The sequence below is a fragment of the Engystomops pustulosus genome, chromosome 3, assembly GCF_040894005.1.
Source record: "Engystomops pustulosus chromosome 3, aEngPut4.maternal, whole genome shotgun sequence".
Classification (NCBI taxonomy): domain Eukaryota; kingdom Metazoa; phylum Chordata; class Amphibia; order Anura; family Leptodactylidae; genus Engystomops; species Engystomops pustulosus.
Window position 1 is genome coordinate 6,468,840 of NC_092413.1, and position 19,659 is coordinate 6,488,498.

Sequence of the window (19,659 nt, forward strand, 5' to 3'; positions counted from 1 at the left end):
GCACACACATGTATAAGTAGAGGTGTGTAGGTGGAAGTATAGAGCCCGAGTGCTAGGACTGGAGTTACTGCGGCCTAAAGCTGGTGTCACGGTAGCGCTATGCCCTAGGGTAGGCCTCATCCACCCCTGTCATGGGCCAACACGGTGAGGGAAAAGTAAAGAGTTTGTAACAAAACAACTAAGTTTACTGTAGAGAACTACAACAGTAGCAACAAGGATATAACAGGCGGAGAACAAATCCTGAGGAGCAATGGACGCTCGGTCGGTGGTTGGGTGCGGCAGTATTATCTTCATCTCCGGACCTTGGATCTGTGTAGCTAGAATCTGTATCCTTCTGGTAGAGCAGCCCGATGGGCTCTGCTGCATGGAGCAAGCTTCTGGGTGCCAGAGTTAATCTTTTTGACACTGTCGACCTCCAACTGGTCTCCACGTTGGCAGTCCAGGCACAATGGGTTAAAGTGCTTGAATAGACATTACATAAAGTCCTGCGCTATGTGATCCATACTTTGGGTAGTTCTAGAAAGGAAAAGGGATATAGTCTCTGTCAGCATTGGACGACGATGATTGGCGATGAATGGAAAAGTTCCTGCAATGACTAGTGGTGGGTACGATCATCCTCTATAGACACCAAGACAGGTGACAGCTGCTGAGGTCTCAGTCTCTCAGGCAGTGGGGTCTCTGGTACCAAGACCACCACTCAAATCTCTGGAGCAGCAGGATTTCCCTGCCAGAATAGTTCCCTGAAGGACCGTGGGGATCATTTACTAAGTGTCCGCTCGGCGCATTTTCGTCAGATTTCCTGACTATTTTTAAGTGAGGTCGCGCCGACCTTCATGCGACACAAATCGGGGGGCGTGGCCGACGGACAACCAAACTGATTCGGACTAAGCACGGTATTTACAATTCAAATTGTGTCGCAAGACAATGCACTCACATACACCGGGTAGAAGAAGGTGAACTCCGGCGGACCTCAGTGGGGAAGTGACACATGCAGGAAAATGGAGGCACGAGCTTGAAGAATCGTGCCGGATTTCATCCTCGTCGGAGAACGCACGTCGGGGATCGTGACAGGACCGGGAAAGTAAATCTGCCCCAGTGTGCCCATTATAGTCATCGGTAAATAGACGTTTTTGTAGTCGGTTCAGAGGAGAGTCCGTCCCTCTATATATGGCTCACACTCCCACTGTCCATCTAATCTACTAGTAGGGTGATTCTTTTTTAGCCAAACTTGTTCCCCGTGTTTCAAAGGCTCTGCACAAGCTTGTCGATCAAGGTCCTGCTTTAAGTCCACCACAATTTGGCCCCAGTGGTGTTGGTGCTCCAGGAACAGCTCCAGAAACAGCTACAACAAGTTTGTTATAATGATCAATGAGGGTCATAGCATATGTATGTCCCTCCAGCGGACCACAATCTGGTATAGCCACCCATAGGAGATGGGGTCAAGGGATCTTGATCAACAGGTCCTGTAGCATCACCAAGTACTTCCTCTCTCACCACAGACGGGGTCACTCCGCATCTGCACTTTTCCTCCGGATCCTATCCGGCCCCTGACCACTAGAAAGGCAATCATGAGTTCATCATTGCTCAGGCAATCATCATTGCTCAGCTTTCAGCCTAGAGATCTGACCAGAGGTCCTTCTCATTCGGAGGCTTGGAGTCTCCTCGTTGGGGAGCACTGGAGGTGCTAGGCGTAGAAGGACCGACCTGTCCTGTCTGACAAATCGGGCATAAAAGTCAGGCATTACATAAATATTAACATACACATATCCTTCATCTTGTTATAGGCTGCGGGAGGGGTTTGTAATCTCACCAAGGGCTCGTTCACACTGGGGTTGGTGCTCAGCTTAGGTTGCGTATAGGCTATGGAAAATAAAACGGAAGGAGTAAAATTGCTTTGAAAGCATCTCACCTGTTTTTTCAGCCTCATCAGTGAAAAAAACGGATGTTCAATCCGTTTTTTTGTGGACCCACAGACTTCGATTGCCTTCCGTGATCCGTGGAAAAAATAGGGCATGTTTCATAATTTTTTCCAACGGATCAGTGAAAATACAAGCCAATGTGAGAACACCCATAGAAATCAATGGCGTTGTGATGCATCTGTGTCACCGGATAAAAGTTAAGAGTCCTCTTTTGTTGATAACATTTATGTGTTAACCAAAAAGATTGATGATAATTATAAGCTCTGGAGACTTCTCAGGTCTCATCATCAGGCATTAGGTATAAGACGACATCTGAATAGAACACAAATTTATACCCAAATGGACGCAGTAAGGCAATGGAGGATGAGACAAGTGATAAGAAACAGAACAAACCGCAACACCCCTGCCAATGCATGGGCAAAGAGGTAGTTGATCACCTCTCTAGGAGGCCTCTAAGTATTGCAGCTGTAGCCACTGCCTGGCAAGGCAAGGGTAACACTGTGAGATGTTACTGTCCAATTATGTTCTTGTAAAACAAGCTAGAAGCTGATTGGAGGAGTGCTACCACCTGACCAGTGGAGTATATATACCCCTGCTGGGCGAAAGCACATGGTCTTAGGTCTTAGTCTTTTGCTAGAGTCTTCAGACAGAACCAGACCTCATCGTCTGTCTGAAACAGCTTGTGTCCTAATTCCAGTTATTATAGGTGCCTCAGTCTATCGGCTAGCACCCAGGGAAAGTCAGGAGGCTTAAGCCCAGTGCCGAGATCCATCACCTGGACTCAGTTCCATCTGCACCAGCCCAGCCTGAAGCTACTACCAGGCTGTGTGTAACCTTCCTGTTCTCCATGATTCTTCCGGCTTGAGAATCTGCTGTTAAATAAAGAACTGTAAGTTGATTTGCACTACGTTGCCTCCGTCTGATCCCTGTTACCACCACGGGCTTCCCCATCCATCATCCAGGGACTCTTCCTACAGACACTTTAGGGGTTGCCCCAGGGAGAACCAGTACATCAGCCTCTCCCTCCATATTTCTTGCACACACCACCTGCTGGAGACCTGCCAGACTGTAGGACAGCCCTCCGGTCCCCATACCAAGCACCGTGACACTAGTGTGCCTAGGCCGCAACCGCCAGCCACTCCGGTATTCTGGGCCCCGGCTGCCTCCAGGCTCCAAGAATAGGCTAGGCCCCTGTGGGGGAAGTTGCAAATCCATATAAGCTGCACTATAGTAGTAAATACTGCAGCACTTGGGGAGTGAGATGGTATTATTGTCCCCTGAGATCTGGTCCATGGTAGTGATGACCCTACCAGGTCTGAGGAGCAGTTTCCTTCAGAGTCATAGAATGACGTAAATTGACAGGACACATTCGTCCCTTGTACTCCCAGACCTTCCTCTCTCTAAGATGATTTTCTTTCAATACAAGTACTCTGAAATCTTCGTTTTTGTGATGGGGGGTTGCTGTCTTTGGCGCAAGTAGATTTGTCCTCTAATCTTCCGTGGTGTGACGATAAGAGTTCATCCTTGTTCTGAGTTGTTGCCCTATTTCAACCACATAGAGGCCTTCAGTATGAAATGACCCAAATAGAGGCCTTCAGTAGGACATGACCCACATAGAGGCCTTCAGTAGGACATGACCCACATAGAGGCCTTCAGTAGGACATGACCCACATAGAGGCCTTCAGTAGGACATGACCCACATAGAGGCCTCCAGTAGGACATCACCACATAGAGGCCTCCAGTAGCACATCACCAACCTAGAGGTCTCCAGTAGCACATCACCAACCTAGAGGTCTCCAGGAGCACATCACCAATCTAGAGGTCTCCAGTAGGACATCACCCACATAGAGGTCTCAAGTAGGACATCACCCACATAGAGGTCTCCAGTAGGACATCACCCACATAGAGGCCTCAGTAGGACATAACCCACATAGAGGCTACATAGACTTTTTGAGGATATTTGCTGTTGAGGTTTGGAGAACACTAGTTCTCTTCGTCAGACATGATGTTATGCATGAAACAGAAAATTCACAGCATTTTATACTCCCATTCTTTCCTTTCCCTCTGTGTCCTGAAATGTCCCATCAAAACAGATATACACAAATCTTCCAAAGTGTGGTCCTCTCTGGAGAAATGAGATATTGTGCGAGTTCAAGCTCTGATACATCCGCCTGCACATACACTTCAGCTTCTCCAGCACAGCAGACCCTGGAACACACTGAACTCCGCCCACACCCAGCACCATGTGATCCCTGGGCACCTCCCACACATGATCACATGATGAGGTGACATCACTGCAGGTCCTGTATATAAGCGGTTCTGCAGCTGGGGGTAAGTTACACTGTGCGGTTATTATCTATAGAGGAGATGATATAGCGGAGAGAGGCAGCGCCGCTCTGTACCTCACCCCACGCCGGCTCCATGTCTCACCTCACATCCACCTCATATTACCAGACACTTATTATACACCATGAGCCTGAGAGAAGCCTCTGCTGCTCCTCATCCCCTCACACGTTACACAAATCCCTCGTCTCCACAGAATATTCCCTCAGCTTCTCCTCATTTCTATCACATTTCTGGGGGTTTGAGGGTTTTTCCATCTTCTTTCAGTTTCGGTTCCTACCAGATGGATTTTCCTGAGTGACTCGTCCAGGATGGAGAGGAACAGGGAGAAGATGGCGGAGATGATCTGTGACCTCACCCTAGAGATCCTCTACCAGGTCACAGGAGAGGTGAGAGGTCACATCCTTCTTATCTGCACTCAGTGACCCCAATATCTCCCAGTCTTCTAGAAATGTCCCAAAAAGCACAGCTCTGATGTCACATGACCTCATTCTTATCCCCGTGTCCCATCTGTGTCTCCATAATCAGGATTACACAGTAATGAAGACGACTTGTAGACCTCAACATGAGAACATCAATAAGCAGAAGATCCTAGAACTTACCTCCAGGATCACTGAGCTGCTGAGCGGAGAGGTGAGCGCTGCCGGGAATGCTGGGACATTATATAATAACACAAGGGAGGGGTCCGGGTGATGACTGTGTCATTGTGTGTGTCAGGTTCCTATAAGGTGTCAGGATGTGGCTGTCTATTTCTCCATGGAGGAGTGGGAGTATGTAGAAGGACACAAGGACCTGTACAAGGAGGTCATGATGGAGGACCACCAGCCCCTCACATCACCAGGTAATAGATTATATCCACACGTCTGATCATTATCTGTCAGTACAGAATGAATTCAGTCTCTGGATGTTTCCTACAGATCTATACAATGAGGAGATATCAGCGGAGAGATGTCCCCGTCCTCTTCTTCCACAGGATTGTCCAGAAGAAGATCCCATGGAGGATCAGGTAGATAGATCTGTGGACAGTTGTGGAGATGATCCTCATAATCTGTGGATGGGATGTGTGAGTCTTTTATCTAATGGTTATGAATGTTTAATGGTAAAATTGGAGCTGAGCAGATATTTGGCCGGGATCTCCTCAGATTGGTCTTCGAAGACCATAGGTTTCTTCCTAATGGAATCCAGCAAAAAACGAAGAGGAGGCTATCCACCAGGAAATGTGGTGAGGTGATTCTTCCTCCGGTTCCTGCTCTCTCCATGTGACTTCTCCGGCAATGATGACATTTACAATGTGTGAGATGTTGTCTGGGTCTCCTCAAAACGGACTGCAGGGCGGCCAATGCCCATAAATGTATATAGAGTCCATGTAAGGTCATCTAGTCACTGAACTTACATGTGTAGGACATTCTTAAGCTCCATCATCATCTCCATATCTTCCGCTCTGGATGTGTCTCAATTTGCTCCTTAATTGTCCTTTCCGGTCATGTGAAACGCTCCTTGTGACTGATCCCAATGTCTGACGATTCCTACAATATTTGTGATGAAATTTTTTACTCAGGATAAAGATCTGGAAGCATCGATCACAACGATAAAAGAAGAAGAGACAGATGTGAGCGGTGATGAGGAGTGTAAGGAGGACGTCCCTACAGATAACCCCCCAGGTGAGTGACCACCACTACATGAGGACACACGGCCATAATGTGGACATAACATCCCGACAATAATATACTGACTGCATCAAAGGGAATATACAGGGGTGGTAATATAATAATCATAACTTACCCCCCCCCCCCCCCCGATGCTCCATTACCAGAGCTGGCACCAGGGGGGAGGCCGCTCACACACCAGCGAGTTTGATGTGTCTCACAGCGTTTGCTCTCTGGAACGTCCGGCCTTACACTTAGCAACCGGAACTGCACTGCAACTGCATTGCCACATTTTTCTTAAGTGTATGGAAACTTTTTATAAAGTTATTATAGTAAAAATAATTTCTAATCCATGTTTTACTTGGCAGATGATGACGCCGGGAGCTCGGAAGAACAACTCATATCTTTAGTTTCTAAAACAGAGGATTGTGATATGAAACAAGAACCAGATGAAGAGCCTAAAATTCCCCCCGATGTGCCCCCAGCCCTTCACAGCACAGATCTGTCTTCTGATCATCCTACACAAGTCCGGTCTCCAGATCCATCTCTTCCGCAAGATAAAACTCACAGAACGGGTGAACAACATAATCTGACAAAGCCATTTCCATGTTCAGAATGTAACAAATGTTTTACTACAAAATCGTCACTAAATGTACATAAAAGAATTCACACAGGGGAAAAGCCACGCGCAGGTTCAGACTGCGAGAAAGGTCTTGTCCATAAGTTGGAGCTTTATAGACATCAGAGAACTCACACAGGAGAGAAGCCGTTTTCATGTTCAGAATGTGGGAAATGTTTTAAAAGGAAAACGCATCTTGTTACTCACCAGAGAATTCACACGGGGGAGAAGCCATTTTCATGTCCAGAATGCGGGAAATGTTTTTATATGCAATCAAATCTCGCTAGACATAAAAGAATTCACACAGGAGAGAAGCCGTTTCATTGTTCAGAATGTGAAAAAAGCTTTAAAACCAAAGCACATCTCAATACCCATCAGAGAATTCACACCGGGGAGAAGCCGTTTTCATGTTCGGAATGCGGGAAACGTTTCAATATGCAATCAAATCTGGCGAAGCATAAAAGAATTCACACAGGAGAGAAACCGTTTCATTGTCCGGAGTGTGGGAAAGGTTTTAACACAAAGACATATCTTGTTACCCATCAGAGAATTCACACGGGGGAGAAGCCATTTTCATGTCTAGAATGTGGGAAATGTTTTAGTATGCAATCAAATCTTGCTACACATAAAAGAATTCACACTGGAGAGAAATCGTTTCATTGTCCGGAATGTGGAAAAGGTTTTAAAACGAAAATATATCTTGTTAAACATCAGAAAGTTCACAGAGGAGAGAAGCCACAATCATCTTCGGAACGTGGGAAAGTTTTCACCCAAAGGACTGAGCTTATTAGACATCAGAGAACTCACACAGGGGAGAAGCCATTTCATTGTTCGGAATGTGGGAAAGGTTATAGAGTGAAATCACATCTTGCTAGACATATAAGAACTCACACAGGGGAGAAATGATAATTCTTGTTCAGAATGTGGGAAATAGTTTTACTGTTAATCTAAATAAAATCGTGCCGTTATTTTGTGGCGCTCGTCCTCTGGCGGTAATGATCAGGATCCCCGTTTATTTATATGTTTTTCCTTTCTCAGATTTTTTTGGCATAAGAGAGAAAATGAGAAACTCTACACTAAACTATTTCTTAATTTCATTTATTTTAGAAAAGATATTTCGGACAAAACCTGGACTCTGGTGAGTTCCCTCCATGGAATCGTCACCGCACCCGTTTCCTGTCTTGACGCTTCCTTCACAAGATCTACAGTTCGGGTCTGGAGAGAGGATTCCACCAATCACATGACCCTTACCCAGACACACACGTAACATGACCCTTACCCAGATGCACATGCAACACGACCCTTACCCAGACACACATGTAACACAACCCTTACCCAGACACACACATAACATGACCCTTACCCAGACACACATGTAACATGACCCTTACCCAGACACACATGTAACATGACCTTTATCCAGACACACACGTAACACGACCCTTACCCAGACACACACGTAACATGACCCTTACCCAGACACACACGTAACATGACCCTTACCCAGACGCACACGTAACACGACCCTTACCCAGACACACGTAACACGACCCTTACCCAGACACACACATAACACGACCCTTACCCAGACACACACGTAACACGACCCTTACCCAGACACACACATAACAAACGTATAACGCAACATTACGGTTTTTGCTCCAATGTGTTGGTGATCACTTACCCTTGACTGGGAAGCGTCAATTCTGTTCTGTTCTTTTCCCACGAGCTGCAGCGAGTTCCTCCACCATCTCTTCCCATAAGAATGACGCAACAACTTTTTCCTGTAGGAAATTTTGGGCCACAGCAGACGATATTTATCTACAACGTAATATGAGCAAGTGCAATTTTATAGATAGATGATGCTCTAGCGCCCAAATAATTAAGAATGTGCTTTATTACCGCCAGCCCCCACCACCGGCTTCACGGCACCACCGCCCACCTTAAGTGGCTGCACTCTTATCCTAGGCTCCCAAAGACATTCCCCTGTAAGAGCCGTCCTCATGTGCATGGCCATGAATAAGACAACCATAATTTTGAGGTAGGTCACGTCCATCCGACTAAGCCTCTACAAATCACTTTCCACCAATCTACCTGCCACGGCTCACATGCTTTTCACCTCAAGAATGTGAGACCCCACCACAATATCGATGCGCTTTTGATTCCTTCCTGCATCCTCAAAGCCTGCCCCCACCACATTAGGGTGAGCGCCATCATTCTGCCTGTAGTTCCCCTCCCATCTTTCCAGCTCCCAATGCCTCCCCCCCCACCTCCCAGGCTTACAAACATATGTTGCAATTGCCCTGTGTTCACTTTAACCCTTGCTTATCCAAGATCTCAACAGACTTTGCGTGCGTCCAAGTCCTCCTACGCACATTCTCGGACCAAAACGTTATAAAAAAAATGGGTACATCGGCCACAATCGCAACAGATTGTACCGTATATTCCTAATGAGACCCTGGCAAGGCCAAATCATATCCCCTCACATGCAGAATTAACACATTTGGTGGTGGTGGTGGGGGGGGGGGGGTCCGAACTACAAAAACTGTTCACCTCCTGATGAACTCTGCCACCTCAGACCTTACAAGCCTAACCACAGGACTATGGATACATCCCTATGGAATCCCAGCTGTCTCCCATCAGGACATATGTCGCCTCTATCTGCTCCCTAATATGCAAAAGAATGACCCAATCTTAAACAAGTCATAGGCCACACCATCTTATCCGGAGCTAGGGGGGCCCCAATGAACAATGGACAGCGGTGTAAAACAAACTTTGGACCCCGCGGCCCTGCATTAAGTTGACTCCGATGAAGGCTGAGGAACTGGAATTATATCTGAGATATGGTGCCCAGCTGGTCGCTGCTGGAGACCCAATGACTGAAACTGGAATGGCTGGCTGGACTGTACCTGCTGGACCATGGAATGGCACCACCACCACTGCTAGGGACCACAGCCACGGAGACAGAGCCAGATGACTAATTCACAATGGGTAACTTCTCCGACAAATCCTTACCGACAGGGACTGATGCCCGCGATGAGTGTCCGGGATCTGACAAATTGGCGGCTCGTAGATCCGAGAGGGCCGGCCCTGCTTTGCATCTATAGTAAGCCGGACACAGCCATAGCTATAACCAGGCCTCACCTTTGTCCCCACTGCATGGAGGACATTGTGGCGGAGGCGCAGGTGAATTTACTTTTGTCATGTGGAGACCCACCAAGCAGTTTTTCTCTCCCGCTTACCACACTATAAATATTACCCCAACCTCCTGGCTTGTTCCTCCTCCACTACCTTCAAAAAGCTCAATCCCCTCTCTCCACATCCGATTCATGCAAGCCTCCACCCCACAGCCCATCAAGCAGCTTACAGCCCTCTGCCTCTGATTGGCTGGGCTGGACATGTGACTCTGCTGTATAAGAGCAGGGTCACATGACCAGACTCCATTACACAACAGAGACAGAGTCAAAAAAACAGTGATTGCCCTTTTCAGGGCACTTGAGTGTATAAAGGAAACTGCTGCTATTAGGGTGGAAATCTGAAATAATTGCCCATATTAACCGCTTCAGGAGCGGGCCCTTTCCTGTTTTTTCATTTCCATTTTTTCACTCCCCACCTTCAAAAATCTATAACTTTTTATTTTTACACGTAAAGAGCTGTATGAAGGCTTGTTTTCTGCGTAACACTTTGCACTTCAAAATACCAAATGCAGTGAAAATGGTGAAAAAACGCATTTGTGCCTTTTTCATGTGGGCTTGGAATTTCACTGTGCGCCCAAAATGACATGTCTACTTTATTCTTTGGGTCAATACGATTACGCAGATACCAAATTTGTATAGGTTTTATAATGTTTTCATACATTTACAAAAATTAAAACCTCCTGTACAATTTTTTTTTTTTTTTTTGCCGTCTTCTTGCGCTAATAACTTCATACTTTGGTGTACGGAGCTGTGAGTGTTGTCATTTTTTGCAACTTTTGATGATGTTTTCTATGATATTATTTTTAGGACTTTACGAACTTTTGATTATTTTTTATAGAATTTTAAATTTTTTTTATAAATGGCAAAAAAGTGCCATTTTTTACTTTGGGCACGATTTTTCGTTACGGGGTTAAACGCAGTGAAAAACCATTAGTATATTTTAATAGATCGGGCATTTTCGGACACCGTGATAACTGTGTTTATGATTTTAACAGTTTATTTAGATTTATATCAGTTCTAGGGAAAGGGGGGTGATTTGAATTTTTAGGGTTTTTTTTAATTCTAATTTTTTTTTTAACTTTTTTTTAATTTTTACTATTTTTCAGACTCCCTAGGCTACTTTATCCTTAGGTTGTCTGATTAATCCTACCATATACTGCCATACTACAGTATGGCAGTATTTGGGGATTTTACTCCTCATTCATTACAATGTGCTTATAGCACATTGTAATGAATGGGTTAAAACAAAGTAGCCTTGGGTCTTCGGAAACACCCGAGGCTACCATGGCGACGGATCGCCGCTCCCCACCAGCGATCAGCTAGAAATCACCCATGATCGGTGCTGGCACAGATCGCGGGTATTACCGGTTATGCAGCAAAGACTTACCGGCTATGGAGAGGGTTCAGCCCGTGAGCCCTCTCCATGTTCCAGGACCCGACCACCGCCGGCGGCGGTCGTGAACTCTGTTAAAGGAACTCTAAAGAACGACATAACCCATAGATAGTCTAACTGATTGTAGAGGAATATACAGGAATATTAGCATTTACTGCATTACCCAGCAAGGTTCTGTCTCTGTAGTGTATTCAGCTCCAGAAAAAATCTGAAATCATCATCAATCATAACCTGATAGTTATGTTTCTCCTGTTAATAAATAGTGCACACTAATATGTGGATCATAACAGTATTATTACCAATGCATAGTGTACAGTCATACAGGCATCAGAGAAGGTTGGGAAATATACATCACACACACAGCTCTGCTACATACTATACACATCACACACACAGCTCTGCTACATACTATACACATCACACACACAGCTCTGCTACATACTATACACATCACACACACAGCACTGCTGCATACCATACACATCACACACAGCTCTGCTACATACTATACACATCACACACATAGCACTGCTACATACTATACACATCACACACACAGCTCCGCTACATACTGTACACATCACACACACAGCTCTGCTACATCCGCCCTGCACATACATTTCAGCTTCTTAGCACAGCAGAGCCTGGATCACACTGAGCTCCGCCCACACCCAGCACCATGTGATCTCTGGGCTCCTCCCACACATGATCACATGATGAGGTGACATCACTGCAGGTCCTGTATATAAGCGGTGCTGCAGCTGGGGGTAAGTTACACTGTGCGGTTATTATCTATAGAGGAGATGATATAGCGGACAGAGGCCGCACTCAGGCTCAGAATGTGAGTGAGGTCTTATAACAAGGCAGAGGTTATTAGACTTCGGAGAACTCACACAGGAGAGAGGCCTTTTCCATGTCCAGAATGTGAGAAATGTTTTACTTCAAAATCCTCACTAAATGCACATAAAAAAACTTCACGCGGGTGAGAAGCCGCACTCCTGCTCAGATTGTGAGAAACATTTCATCCAAAAGTCGGAGATTATTAGACATCGGAGAACTCACACAGGAGAGAAAGCAATACTTGCGCAGAATGTAAGAAATGTTTTGTAGCAATAGAACATCTTATTAGACATCAGAGAATTCACACGGGGAGAAGTCGTTCGTATGTTCAGAATGTGTGAGTGGACATGGTCCCCGCCGGCTGTGTGACGTATGCTGCAGACGCTTCCGCCTCTTGATGTATCGCGCTGCGTATGATAAATCTGCCCCATGGTCTCTAAGATTCTCTCTAATTTATTATTGAACTACAGGGTATTTTATCAAGCATAAGACGGACACGCCCTCTTAGGTAGCATGCTTGGTTGTGATCGGCTAATCGTAATATGGTCAAGTTTAGTCTTATACACAGATGGACAGATAGAATAGAGGACATATCTGGCACGGGTGCTCCTGCGACCCATGTGCCTCCCTGTTCCCCTGGAGCCCAGCTACAGTCTCGCTCACTGTCCCTCACTCCAGCGGCGGTCCTGTGCTCCGGCGTGTGCGCCGGGTCTGTAGGGTTTAAAGGGCCAATGATTGGCTTTGACATTCTGCCAGCCCTGACAGAACTCTTTGACCGTCTACCTGGAGCCAAAGTCTTCACCAATTTGGACCTACGGGAGGCGTATAATCTCATCCATATCCATGAAGGTGATGACCGGAAGACCACCTTCAATACTCGTGATGGGCACTTCGAGTATCTGGTCGTGCCGCTTGGACTCTGTAATGCACCAGACGTATTTCAAGAGTTCGTCAATTACATTTTCAAAGACTTGCTTTATATCTGTGCCATGAACTACCTGAGCGATATCCTGGTGTTCTCTACGGCCCTTAGGTCCCATCAGGATCATGTACAACAAGTTCTCAGGCGCCTAAGGGCCAATCGCTTATATATGCCAAACTCGAGAAGTGCCATTTGCACCAAAAGAGTCTTCCTTTCCTCGGGTATATCATCTCTGACGAGGGACTACAGATGGATCCCACAAACTTGTCTGCTGTACTTCAGTGGCCTCGCCCAGTAGGACTTCGTGCTATCCACAGATTCCTGGGCTTCGCTAATTACTATCGGCAGTTCATACCACATTTCTCCTCCTTCGTGTCTCCCATTGTAGCGCTGACCAAGAAAAACGCTGTTCTTAACCTCTGGCCTCCGGTGGCTGAACAATCATTCTGCAATTTGAAGTCTGCCTTTGCCTCTGCTCCCGTTCTCACTCGGCCTGATATGGAGAAACCGTTCCAGCTAGAGTTTGACGCCTCATGGGTTGGTGCTGGAGGCGTTCTCACCCATTAAGGGCTCAAATGGTTGAACTCTCACGTGCGGTTTCTTCTCAAAAACCTTCTCAGCCGCAGAGAGGAATTACTCCAAAGGTTACCCGGGATTCCTGGCCATAAAGCTTGCTTTGGAAGAGTTGCGTTATCTTATGGAAGGAGCTTGTCATCCAGTCTGTATCCATACGGATCATAAGAAACTCCTATATTTCCAGACTGCTCAATCCACGACAGGCTTGTTGGTCCCTCTTTTTCTCTCACTTTAACTTTCTAATACATTTCCGTCCAGCAGAGAAGAATGTCAAGGCTGATGCCCTCTCTTGTGCCTCTGATGTAATTGAGGAAGAACCAGCTCCTCGACATATTGTTCCTCCTGAACGGCTCCTCGACATATTGTTCCTCCTGAACGGCTCGTTATTGCCGCTCCTGTGGAGAAGGCTGATGCCCTCTCTTGTGCCTCTGATGTAATTGAGGAAGAACCAGCTCCTCGACATATTGTTCCTCCTGAACGGCTCGTTATTGCCGCTCCTGTGGATCTACGGCAGCTTCCTCCTGGCAAGACCTGTGTCCGACCTGCTCTTCGGAAGAAGATACTAACTTTGGGACATTGCTCTTGTGTAGCTGGGCACCCTGGGGTGCAGAGATCTGTCACTCCCATAACTCGTTTCTACTGGTGGCCAGGTCTGGTCAAGGACGTATGAGACTATATGAGTTTCTGCACTTCCTGTTCCCAGAACAAGTAGTCATGCCAGCAGGTCTGCTCTATACCCAGTTGCCTGTGGACTCACATAGCCATGGACTTTGTTACGGACCTTCTCACATCCTCCGGCAATACCGTAATCTGGGTGGTCACTGACCGCTTCTCCAGGATATCCCATTTCATTCTTCTGCCTGGTTTACCGTCATCTCCCTGTCTGGCCATCCTGTTCTACCTCCACATGTTCCGGCTTCATGGAGTCCCTCTGCACATTTTCTCAGATTCTGGCGTTCCCTGTGCAGCAAACTTCAAGTAAAGCTGGATTTCTCCTCTGTGTATCATCCGCAGTCCAGGGCATTTTGTTTCTGCCCGACAGGACAACTGGTCCACCCTGTTGCCTTGTGCAAATTTTCCTACAATTCCTTGGACTCTGGATCTTCTGTTACTGCTCCCTTGTGCCTCCCTGTATCCCGGCTGCAGTCTCACTCACCTTCCCTCATTCCAGTGGAGGTCCCCGCATTCTAGGGTGCGTTCACACGGCGGCTCTTTAAGATTTGAAGGGCCAGCACACTGATGATTGGTGCTGCCCCTCCCCCCCATTTCTGTTGCATGCAAGCCACCGGCGATGTGGCAAAATCTGATTGCGTGCAACACAATCCCCTACAATGCCCCAAAATGGCGGAAAACTAAACGGAAATGCGGCCACGGGACCCAAGGTAAATAAGCCCCAGTGTACGAGTTCTGTGATCTGTTCTGTAGGTAGGTTGTGTTTCTCCATGTGTGGCCGACATGCTGCTATTCTATCTTTGTGGGAAATGTTAGTGTTTAGAGATTTCACATCCATGGTGGCCAGAATTGCATACCTCCCAGCATTTCTGGAAGCCACACCCCTAATCACGCCCTGGCCACGCCCCAAATTTTTATTACTAATAATCATCTTCATAATAATAATAATCATCCATAATAATAATAAAAAAACTTGCTCAGCTTGGGATTTAAACTCCAGACTCTCCACTCTACTTGCAACAGAGATGGAGCCTCTATCCACTAGGCTATTGGCCCAGTGGTTATTGATGGGAGGATTTTATGTGACTAAGTCTTTTACTGTTACACAGTGACACAGGCTCCATGCACTGGTGTATAGCGATACATCTTCTCAGAGATTACTATTGTAATTGTCGAGACGACTATTATATTTTTATTATTATTATCATCTCAATAATAATAATCATCTCAATAATTATCTCTCTGTATATCAGTGTGTCACAATGTAACAGTGAAACTCTTAGTTACATAAAATCCTCTCATTGACACCCCCAGAGGTTCTGGGGTTGGAATCCTGACCTGGGCATAAATTTATTTAATTAATTTAAATGTGTCTATGGAAGCCCTAGGAGACCATATATGGACAGATGCTGATCTGAACCTGATGATATGGTCCCTGCTCTCCCCTAACCCGACACTTCTGTCTAAAGGATTCCCTGCCTGATGTCTGCTCTGGGGAACCCTAGGAGATGTGACCATATATGGACAGATGCTGATCTGAACCTGATGACGTGGTCCCTGGTCTCCACTAACCCGACACTTCTCTCTGGACTCCCTGCCCGATGTCTGTAGAAGCCATTCAGTATCGCAGGTTCTGGCTATGAAAGTATTTACTATGTGGGACACAGAGCCGGGTCAATCCCAGCAAGAGCAGGACCTGGAGGGAAAATCCGGGACAATCTCACAGCTGCCCGTGACGCGGGGCGGAGGTTTTAAAGTGGGACTGTCCTGGCCAAACCGAGACGGTTGGGAGCCATGGAATTGTACCATAAGGTAGTGGGCCTACAGCCTTGAGTTTATGTAAAAGGTCAGTAGTGCCCTGGATGTAGCTGGGTGTATTTCTGACCAGGGCTTTCAGATTTTCCACCCAACCTGAGATACTTTCCAAAGCAGTCAATGTATGTATCCAGTGTTGAGTTGATCGCCGGTCATGGGGCTCCAGGTAGATTTTTTAACAAGTTGTTTTTGAGCCTTCTCAGAATCTGCGTTGTCAGGAGAGTCTCGGACATGGAAATATTCTCTAAGTCTAAGTTTAATGTTGCCGACGAATCTTGCAGGGCAGAAGGACAGACCTCTGGAGATAACTGTTCATGTTTGTCAGGCTCGTAGGAGGAAAGGTTCAGCAGCTCTGGGGCCCGTGGGGATGGAGACTTTTTGTCTCGGTCTATGGAGCTTTTCCTTTTTGTTGTTGATGATCATATCCTGAAGTTTACGGTAACATAATTGTGATGAGTGTCCTTCATCTCCTCTGTGCCGTCCAGTAGAGTCTTTAGGGCGTGTATTCCCTCCTGTATTTTTCTCTCGTTGTTATAGAGAATCTTAATCTTAATATTGTTGTCGGGTTGGGTTACGTAGTTCAAAGCCGGTTTTCAGTTCCATTCTTGTGCGGTACATTGTGCTAGTAGTGTACATATACACTGTATAAGCCATAGAGAACAGGAGAAGAGTGAAGAAATCAGGCGACAACTTTTTAATGACAACTGAGTATACAGGCGGTTCCCTACTTAAGGACACCCAACTTACAGACGACCCTTAGTTAAAGACGGACCCCTCTGCCCACTGTGACCTCTCTGGATGCTTTACTATAGTCCCAGGCTGCAATGATCAGCTGTAAGGCGTCTGTAATGAAGCTTTAGTCATAATCCGAGGTCTTATTACTGCAAAATGTTTAGAAAAATTTTTTGTCTATAACTACAATTATAAAACATACAGTTTCGACTTACATAGAGATTCAAATTAAGAACTAACCCAGGGAACCTATCATGTACATAACCTGGGGACTGCCTGTATTTCCTGTTGAGGTTTGGAGAATACTAGTTCTCTTCGTCAGACATGATGTTATGCATGAAACAGAAAATTCACAGCATTTTATACTCCCATTATTTCCTTTCCCTCTGTCCTGAAATGTCCCATTAAAACAGTTATATGCCAATCTTCCAAAGTGTGGTCCTCTCTAGAGAAATGAGAGATCGTGTGAGTTCAAGCTCTGCTACATCCACCTCAGCTTCTCCAGCACAGCAGAGCCGGGAACACACTGAGCTCCGCCCACTCCCAGCACCATGTGATCCCTGGGCTCCTCCCACACATGATCACATGATGAGGTGACATCACTGCAGGTCCTGTATATAAGCGGCTCTGCAGCTGGGGGTAAGTTACACTGTGTGGTTATTATCTATAGAGGAGATGATATAGCGGAGAGAGGCAGCGCCGCTCTGTACCTCACCCCACGCCGGCTCCATGTCTCACATCCACCTCATATTACCAGACACTTATTATACACCATGAGCCTGAGAGAAGCCTCTGCTGCTCCTCATCCCCTCACACGTTACACAAATCCCTCGTCTCCACAGAATATTCCCTCAGCTTCTCCTCATTTTCTCACATTTCTGGGGGTTTGAGGGTTTTTCAATCTTCTTTCAGATTAGGTTCCTACCAGATCAGCGACTCGTCCAGGATGGAGAGAAACAGGAAGAAGATGGCGAAGATGATCTGTGACCTCACCCTAGAGATCCTCTACCAGGTCACAGGAGAGGTGAGAGGTCACACCCTTATTGTCTGTAGTAGAAGTTGCCCCAATAAACTTGATGTAATATTGTGATCTCTTCAATATTTCATCAGTATAGTCAAACAGAGAACGTCTTGTCCCGTAACAACTTCTTCTTGGTGCATGTTTTTTGCCTGTGGGTGTTTAACGATATCCGATGGATGTGATCGGAGAGGTGAGGAATCTGATGATGTCACATGACCTCATTCTTATCCCCGTGTCCCATCTGTGTCTCCATAATCAGGATTACACAGTAATGAAGACGACTTGTAGACCTCAACATAAGAACATCAATAAGCAGAAGATCCTAGAACTTACCTCCAGGATCACTGAGCTGCTGAGCGGAGAGGTGAGCGCTGCTGGGAATGCTGGGACATTATATAATAACACAAGGGAGGGGTCCGGGGGATGACTGTGTTATTGTGTGTGTCAGGTTCCTATAAGATTTTAGTATGTCGCTTCCTATTTCTCCATTTAGGAGTGGGAGTATGTAGAAGGACACAAGGACCTGTACAAGGAGGTCATGATGGAGGACCACCAGCCTCTCACATCACCAGGTAATAGATTATATTGAAACAAATTTTTATTAGTTTTGAGCGTACCAAACCCCCAAATTCGGGAATGTACCGAACATGGCAGATTTGGCATTCGGGAAACTATGGAAGGCTGGTTGATTGCTTAGAAGCCATTCAACCAGCTTTAAGCTCCATAGCTACAACAGCCTTCCCCTGTATGATCATGGTTGATTGGCCCGGCAGCTCATGTGTCCCTTCTGTATAAGAGCAGTGTCACATGTCCCAGTGTCATTAGAGGCAGAGAGTAGATCTGCAGGAACAGGTAGGGAAATAATAAAGCTTAAATCATTTTACAATTGCCCTTTTGAGGGCAGATAGGGAGAGAAATAACTGCCCTTTTAAGGGCAGTGTAAAGAAGTTTTAGAGTGAGATAACCTTATTGCATCATTAAAATCAATTGTACAAATAGATGCACTCTTGCTGCAACAACATATCCCTAAACTGCTTTATGCTTTCACTGCATCCATTTTTTTCAAAATGCTGCTGTTTGTACTTTAGGAGCGTATGAGTATACAGATGGAGCAGCGAGAGGGACTGCAGGTGTTTCATGATACAAAAAGCAGGAAGCAGGAATTAAGGGAGGGGGATGTGGTGATGGAGCCGATGCTGCAGGGAACACCAGGTTCAATTCTCCTCAGCCACCACCATTGGATAAATCAAATAGTATCAGGAGGAAGACCGTGACTCATGTGGTGGAAGATTATGGAGCACATTTACTTACAGGGTCACCGGAGTTCACAGATCGTCCATCTATAATGCAGCGCGCATAAGATTGTACACATAAAATCATGAATCTGACGCTTCCCCGCTCAGGTTCGACAGAGTTCACCATCTTTTTCGTGGTGCATCTTTAACATATTACGCTATTATTTGAAGTACTTTGTATGGCCCATTTACCCCTACCAAGTACTATCCACATTTCACACCAAGTTTTGTGAAAAATCGGTTCCCCGTTGATTTCAATAGGGTTCATATTCGGCTTCAAGTCCAGGTACTGATCCCAATATTTGACCGAACTCGGTGAACCTAAATTTTGACAAACCTGCTGTTCACTACTTAACAGTCATTAAAGAATTAATTCAGCCTCTGTATGTTTTCCTACAGATCTATACAATGAGGAGATTTCAGTGGACAGATGTCCAGAAGAAGATCAAATGGAGGATCAGGTAGATATAATCCCGAAGGATCTGTAGACATTTGCGGAGTTGATCCCTATAATCTATGCATTGGAGGTGTTAGTCGTTAATCTCATAGTAGTGAATGTTGGAGATATCAGGGATAAAGCTGAGCAGAGATGTGGCCGAGATCTCCCCAGATTGGTTTCCAGTTATCATAAATTAGGTTTCTTCCTGTCATTCATGGATTCCAACAAAA

General features: G+C 45.9%; 1 protein-coding gene across 1 annotated transcript in view; it reads left to right on the forward strand.

Moving 5' to 3' along the window:
• Window positions 1-19,659, forward strand: part of LOC140120790 (uncharacterized) — a 159,378-nt gene that overhangs the window by 119,790 nt on the left and 19,929 nt on the right. The window contains 11 exon segments of the mRNA XM_072139733.1: window positions 4,980-5,103; window positions 5,180-5,268; window positions 5,821-5,923; window positions 6,277-7,430; window positions 7,432-7,460; window positions 12,514-13,006; window positions 13,228-13,416; window positions 17,372-17,698; window positions 17,955-18,059; window positions 18,189-18,267; window positions 19,390-19,451. Coding sequence (XP_071995834.1) covers window positions 4,980-5,103; window positions 5,180-5,268; window positions 5,821-5,923; window positions 6,277-7,430; window positions 7,432-7,460; window positions 12,514-13,006; window positions 13,228-13,416; window positions 17,372-17,698; window positions 17,955-18,059; window positions 18,189-18,267; window positions 19,390-19,451 — 2,754 coding nt within the window.